Source organism: Nannospalax galili, unplaced genomic scaffold (assembly GCF_000622305.1).
Source record: "Nannospalax galili isolate Female #2095 unplaced genomic scaffold, S.galili_v1.0 scaffold267, whole genome shotgun sequence".
Lineage (NCBI taxonomy): Eukaryota > Metazoa > Chordata > Mammalia > Rodentia > Spalacidae > Nannospalax > Nannospalax galili.
The window spans coordinates 419,134-426,369 of record NW_008357518.1 but is presented as its reverse complement, the minus strand read 5'-3'; the positions used below and the strand labels follow the sequence as shown (position 1 = coordinate 426,369).

Below are 7,236 nucleotides of genomic sequence, written 5' to 3'. Positions count from 1 at the left end.
CTGCACAACACGGGTGCACTCACATGCAGGCAATACATTCATACACATAAAATAAAAATAATAAATAAAATATTTTTTAAAAAAAGATCACTGGCTGCTGGGATTAAACTCATACACATAAAATAAAAATAATAAATAAAATATTTTTTTAAAAAAGCACTGGCTGCTCTTGTAGAGGATCTGGGTTTGGTTCTAAGCACCCACATGGTAGCTAACAACTATCAATGACTCAAGCTTAGGCCAGTTGTGATGGCCAATGCTTTTAATCCCAGCACTTGGCAGGCAGATCTCTGTGAGTTTGAGGTCTGCCTGGTCTACAGAGTGAGCTCCAGGCCAGCTGGGGCTACAGGGAGACCCTGTCTCAAAAGACCAATAAATAAAAATAAAAAACAAATAACTCAAGCTCCAGGAGATCTGATGTACCTTCTGGCCTCCTCAGGCATTGCACACACATGGTATACTTACATACATGCAGACAAAACACTTGTACACATAAAATTTAAATAAAAAAAATTTTTTTTGGTCTCTTTTTGAGACAGGGTCTCCCTGTAGCCCAGCTGGAGGGATAGCACAGCCGTTAAAGGCTAAGGCTAACAACCAAAAAATAAATAATTTTTTAAAAAATATTTTATGTATGAGTGTGTTGCCTGCATGGAAGTTCACCCATGTCATGCATAAATAATATTTTAAAAATATTTTATTATTTTTATTTTATGAGTATGAATGTATTGCCTGCATGTATGTGAGTGCACCCTTGTCATACAATGCTGTGGAGGTCAGATTAGCTATTTATACTATATGTTAGTTAGCACGTGCATTTTAACAAGGAATGCTGTGTATAGAGGTAGTCGGTAATATAAAGCAATTGTTTTTTGTTTACTTAGGTCTTTTTGAAGCAGGGTCTTCCTATAGCCCTAGCTGTCCTGGGACTCACTATGTAGACCAGGCTGGCCTTGAACTCACAGAGATCCTCCTGCCTCTGCCTCCCAAGTGCTGGGACTACAGGCATGCACCACCACACCTAGCTAATAATATTGTTTTAAAAACCTAGTTTGGGCCGGGCATGGTGGCACATACCTTTAATTCCAGCACTTGGGAGGCAAAGGCAGGTGGATCTATGTGAGTTTGAGGCCAGCCTGGTCTACAGAGTGAGTTCCAGGCCAGCTGGGGCTCCAGGGAGACCCTGTCTCAATAAGACAAAAAAACAAAACAAAACAAAACCCATAATTTGGGTACAAGTGCTGAAATCAGAATATAAGGAGATGATATTGAGGCATGGCTGCTAACCCATCAGTTGTCTGTGCTGTGCAGGAAAGCATCCTTGCTGTTAGGAGTTGCACAGAGAATAAAGAAATGTCATAAACAGGTGTTTTCTAATGGCTCAGCAAGCGTACTGTGTACACACAGTTGTGGGTGCATTTATACACACACAGGATACCAGAAGGGGTCTCCCCAGAAAATGCCTCCCCAATATGAGGGTCATTTTGAGTAGTTGAGAAACAGCAGGTGCAAGAACAGCTCTAAAACCAGGGGCAGGAAGGTTCCACGCCTACGGAGCAAAAGAGAGACTTCAGCAACTCCCAGTGCAGAGAGAAGCCTAGTGAAATGCCCCTCCCCCAACTCAAGGCCTTCCCTTTGGCTGGGGTGAGCTGGGGGAGAAGCAGGGTCCAGCCACTCTCAGGCCCTCACCGTGAGCTTGACATTGGCACGCAGTGCAGTACACGCATGAGTTCTGTTTTTTCTCTCGTTGCTTGCCTTTGGTCCCAGACCCTGGCTAACGCACTCTACCAGCACACTGGTAAAGAGATGTTCTCTTTCCCTACTCAGAACAGCAGATAATGTGTATGTGGTGGTGGTCTCCAAGTATTTCCTCTCTTCTGTTACACTGAAAATTCCCACTTAGCAGAACATGTATAAATTACCTATGAAGTGCACTCCCCTTGGTTTTATTCTGGATCTGGAAAGAAAGGGCCTTCAGGGACGGGTATTTAGGGATATTGCTCTGGTTCCTATCCTTGTCCATTTATTTCCCAATCAAAACTAAGTTTGACTTAAAGACAGGCCCAAAGACAAAGGAGGACAGCAATCCTAGTGACTTAGGAAGTGCTCTCTGTAGTTTCCTTCATCCATGTCCTTGCATTATTACCACACAGCACCAGCCACACAGCACCAGCCACACAGCACCAGTCACACAGCACCAGACACACAGCACCAGACACACAGCACCAGATACACAGCACCAGTCACACAGCACCAGACACACAGCACCAGACACACAGCACCAGATACACAGCACCAGTCACACAGCACCAGACACACAGCATCAGACACTGCTCTGGTGGGTTAAGAAGCTGCTCTGCGCCCCCTGCAGGCCAAGCAGCAACCTCCACACACAAACCCAAAGGCACACTAGTGGGAAGTTGGGGTAGTGTGCCAGTCAAGAAAGTTGGCAAATGAAATCTTGAGAGAATACTTACAAAAAGAAAAGGAAAGAAAGATGTAATTCTGGGGAGGCAGGAAGAAAAGGAAGTTCACTAAGAAAGCTGCGGGGGGAAGCAGGGTAGAAGACTCGAAAAGGGGTGCTGCTGAGAGCTTCCTGGAGGAAGAGTAGTTCTCAGGAGGCCTCAGGGAGTCTGGGACAGGCTAGGAGTCAGATAATGTGGTCTGCCTTCCACAGGGAAGCCTCTAAGCTTTAGCAGTCATGAGCCACATGCACAGGAGAGCACAGTACCTTAATGGTGATGTAATTTTTTAAGGATTTGGACATTTTTTCTTCGTTGCCTTTCACATGCAAATGCCCTGAAACAAAAACAAAAGCAAAAGCATTCCCTGAGATGGGTGAGACCTCCCATGGGTAGAGCCCGCGCTGGGCCTGGCAGCTGGGCTGGCTCCCCCCACAGTTACAGAGTACCAAGGCAGAGTTCATGCTTCTACAACACCACCCTGAGCCCAACCAGCACTGAGTCCATGAGGCCACTGGCTTGTGCCCTGGAGATGGAGATACAGCAGAAACCTGCACCTGGTAATGCCTGCTACACATGGCCCTCCATACTGCAGGAGGAAGCCCTCCATACTCGCTTGTTTGCAAAGATACCCATGCCACCTTTGGGGAATGATAACATAGAATATTAGGTTTAATAAGCACCCAGAATACAGCCTGCCATGACTGACAACACTGCCCACCTGCCCCCACCCACCATTCAGGAACACCTGAGCCTCTCTTCGGGCGTATGACTACCAGCCTTGCTGTAGCAACTGTCTTCCCAGACCCTACCACACCTTGGTGTCATTCTGTCACAGGATGTGAATCATAGGCAGAAAAACTAAACCCACCAGGGAACTTAAACCCTGCGCCTGGGATTCCCAGGCCTGTTTCAACAAGGCATGTCTCCAGGGGAAGGTCTTGCTGTTCTTAACAGAAAACTCTTCCTCTTTTCCAAAACGCCTTCACAAGATCAATTCCAAGATCCTGTTCCAAGATGGATTTTTCTGAGACTAGTTAAAATGTGGTCTCCCCAAAGAAATGTAATCTTGATCCTGTAATTCTACATAATGTCACATACAGTACTGACAATATCTGGAAAATGAAACGCAGTTGCTGTGATCTCAATGCGTGTGTCATCCCAAGCTCATGCTGAAGTCCAACCCCAAAAGGTGATGGCCAGGTCCACAGGAATGGGATCAGTGCCTGTACTAATCCATTTTCTGTTACTATAAAATACCTAAGGCTAAACTCTTTATTAAAAAAAAAAAAACAACAACCTAGTTTACTTAATTCACAGTTCTGGAGGAAAGGACATGGGCTGGGATTGGCTTGCTCTGGTGAGGGCCACTGGCAGATGGCATCTCAATGTTGGTGAGAGAAGGGGAGATCATATCATATAGCAGGAAGCAAGAAACAGGCTGTCTCTGAGAACATTTGCCCTGGAACTAGTCAGGGCCCATGAGAACTGCTTAGGCCCTTCATCCTCTGGCCCAATCAATTTCCACCTCTAAACTCAGTCCCACCATTCAACACAACTACCCGAAGGACCAAGCACACAGCACATGACCACTGGGCACACACTCAAACCCTACCCAAAGCACAGAATAGCAGTGCCCTTGCAGTGCACCCCTCACCGTCACCACATAGGACAATGTGAAAAGATACTGTCTGTGCACCCAGCAGGCCATGACACCAAATCTGCAGCACCTTCACATGGACCTCTGCCTCAGAACTGGGAACAGCAGGTGTCTGCACCTGGAAGCACCTGATGAGGGTCCTTGCAAACACAGCTCTGACAGCAGAAGAGGGTTACACTGTCATCGTAGATGGTAAGCCAGTAACTGCTGACTAAAACCCCTTTGCAGCCCTGCCTGCATGTGACCCTAGCCTGGTATTTTCTAAATACCCAATAGAAGTACCCAACTGTGCTCAACAGAGATGGACGATGTTGAGATATCAGTGCTGCAAAGGCCGCCCTTTTAGATCCTTATTCCACAGAAAAACAAACTGAATTCCATCATTTAGTGACATAAACCCACTCAAGAGAACTGAATGATGGACAGAAGAATGTCCATAGAGGGGCTGTTGGCAGAAGGGTCACCTCTGACTTCTCAGATGGTCCACATGGTGATGAAAGCATCCTGAAATGCCCCAAGGATCACAAAGGAAGACACTGGTTACTAGCACTTCCAGGACACAGTTTGGGACACAGCAGGCCTGTTTGTGCTTGCTCTTAGGACACAATTAGAAGTGCTCCACATAGGCAGGTTTCTTTGCACGTGATCTAAAGTGGCATGTAGGGGCAGGAGAGATAGCTCAGCAGGTAAAGGCACTGGCCAACAAGCCTGACAATGTAAGTTCAATCCCCACATAGCAAAAAGAGAGAACCGAGTTCCATAAGTTGTCCTCTGACCTCCACAGGCATGCTCTGGTGCGCACGCGCACGCACGCCATACAAAACAAATAGATGTTAATGAAAAAATTAAGTGGGGCCAGGTGTGGCCTCTGCAGGCATTGCATGCATGTGGTACACCTACAACGCACATGGTGCACCTACATACATACAGGCAAAATGCTCATACACATAAAATTTTTAAAAAATAAATCAAAAATAAAATTTAAGAATAAAGACAAAGTGGTATGCGGACATGTGTCTGCAGAGAAAAATATGGAGTGCCAGGAGAAGTGATGGATGACATAAATATTTGACCCCAGGGCAGCATGCACTTCCTTCCTGCCTCATACCCATGCAAACAGAAGTGGAGGCTGTCCTTCTGTTTAAGGAGTCCACTGAGCAAGTACCATTGGCAGAAGTGGACTTTGGCCAGCACTGACTTCAGGGAAATGACAAAGCACCAGATGACCACTGTGAAGTCTAAAGGACAGTCCCACCAGCTTTGCCTCTTTCTGACAACTTGACAGCTAGGCACTAAGGAGCTGGCTGGTCCAGAGAAGTGGACCAGGTGAGAGGCAGGCATGGTAAACCTCCCTCTGGCTCTCAAGGACCCCAGAGAACCTCAGAGGTCAGGAATATAGGGTGGAAGCATGCTTCATACCAGCAGCCTCTTGTGGACTTCCCTACTGCAGGTGGTATCTCCAAAGCACCCCTGTATTCATATTGCCTTATGAGGCTCCCCAGCTTCCTAATTCTAGGACTTAACAAAATGGCATGTGTTCATGTCCATATTGATATGCATTTTCCTGTTCATCACTGTGAACTCTGAAACTGTCAAGCTCAAAGTAGGGCTTATTTCCTACTGCTGACTTGCTTGTGGGAACAATGGCTGCTGCCAGTCAGCTGGCTTCTGACTAGTGACATAGGAGGCAGTATCCCCAGGGGATGGCAGAGTGTCTGGTGATAATGCTACAGCTTAAAAATGGCATATCATAATTATATATTATACTTTCAAGATTCCATCTTAATAGTTTTGGTTGAAATAAACTTATATAGCACAGCATTGCAAAAAAATTTTTTTTTGTCTTTTTGAGACAGGGTCTGTCTGTAGCCCCAGCTGACCTAGAACTCGCTATGTAGACCAGGCTGGCTTAGAACTCAGAGATCCACCTGCCCCTGCCTCCCAAGTACTGGGATTAAAGGCATGCGCCACCACACTCGGCCTGTAAAATATTTTCTGTACTCTGATCAGTGCAGAGAAGCACATGTCCAAGTGATTAAAATTCAAAAATGATTTCACAGGACACAGAAAAATCAAGCTAGAACTGACCTGAAAACTTCCTTCCTGCTGGCTAGCTTTCTTAGTGCTGGAAGGTGCTATGCAGGCTGCTGGGGGAGAAAAGTCATCAATGGAGTTATACAGCAAAGAACCCTGAACACCATAGTACTGACCTGCCAGGCAAGATGTGCCCACTGGTACAATAGTGGCATGAAGGTTCTAAAGGTAACCAACCACTTTTCTGAGTGAATTTGAGGCCTGCTCCACAGGGAATTCATGCCTGGTACTGTAAATAAACCTGGTTAAAAACCTGATTAAAAGTTAGGTAAGTCATAGGCTGGGGTGGAGATGGTGTAGATAACAAGACACTACTCACTGACTACTGTTGTTTTGCTAAATGCACATGTTGTCAAACTGCCTTCTAAATATTTATGTTTATACCCATAAATTACTGCTCCTCTCAACTCTGGCAGAGAAGCTTCCCTCTGCAGCGGGCAGCAGTTAATGCAGAGACTCAGAACTTCCTTCTAAATATTTATGTTTATACCCATAAATTACTGCTCCTCTCAACTCTGCAGCGGGCAGCAGTTAATGCAGAGACTCAGAACTGGTCAACATGCTGAGAATAAGTGACTGTTGAGTGCTCAGCCCTAAATTTATATCAATATCCCTCCTCCCCTCAACGTTCAGGGAACATTGTGGAAGAGAAGGCAAGAAGAGTGTGAGAGCTGGAGTGCCGTGAAGGCAGTCTTCTGGACGTGACACAGCCATTACACCCATGAGCCTGCTACAGCCACAGCCACAGTGACATGCACAAGGTGAAGCCAACAAGATCAGTCAACATTGCAGCAGGCAGCACTAACGGGGTTCAGTGAGTTAGAAAAAGAGAGAGAGAGAAGACATGAAGGTGGTAAGTGGATGTGTTGGGGGGCAGTGGGGAGTGGTAAGTTGGGGTGGATATGATCAAGATATATTGTATGTATTGTCAAAGAACAAATAAAAGAAGTTTTTTTTTTTTTTTTTTTTTTTTTTTTTTTTGAAAGGGTTTCCCTTTACTCCCCCTATCCCTGAAGTTTC

At 45.7% G+C, this 7,236-nt stretch overlaps 1 protein-coding gene across 5 annotated transcripts in view; it reads right to left on the bottom strand.

Moving 5' to 3' along the window:
• The window catches only part of Cars2 (cysteinyl-tRNA synthetase 2, mitochondrial), a 43,722-nt gene that overhangs the window by 10,348 nt on the left and 26,138 nt on the right, over positions 1 to 7,236 (bottom strand). For all 5 annotated transcript variants that reach the window (XM_008855184.3, XM_008855182.3, XM_008855185.3 and 2 more), the window contains exon 9: positions 2,732 to 2,799. In XM_008855184.3, coding sequence (XP_008853406.1) covers positions 2,732 to 2,799 — 68 coding nt within the window. The remainder of the gene's footprint in view (positions 1 to 2,731; positions 2,800 to 7,236) is intronic.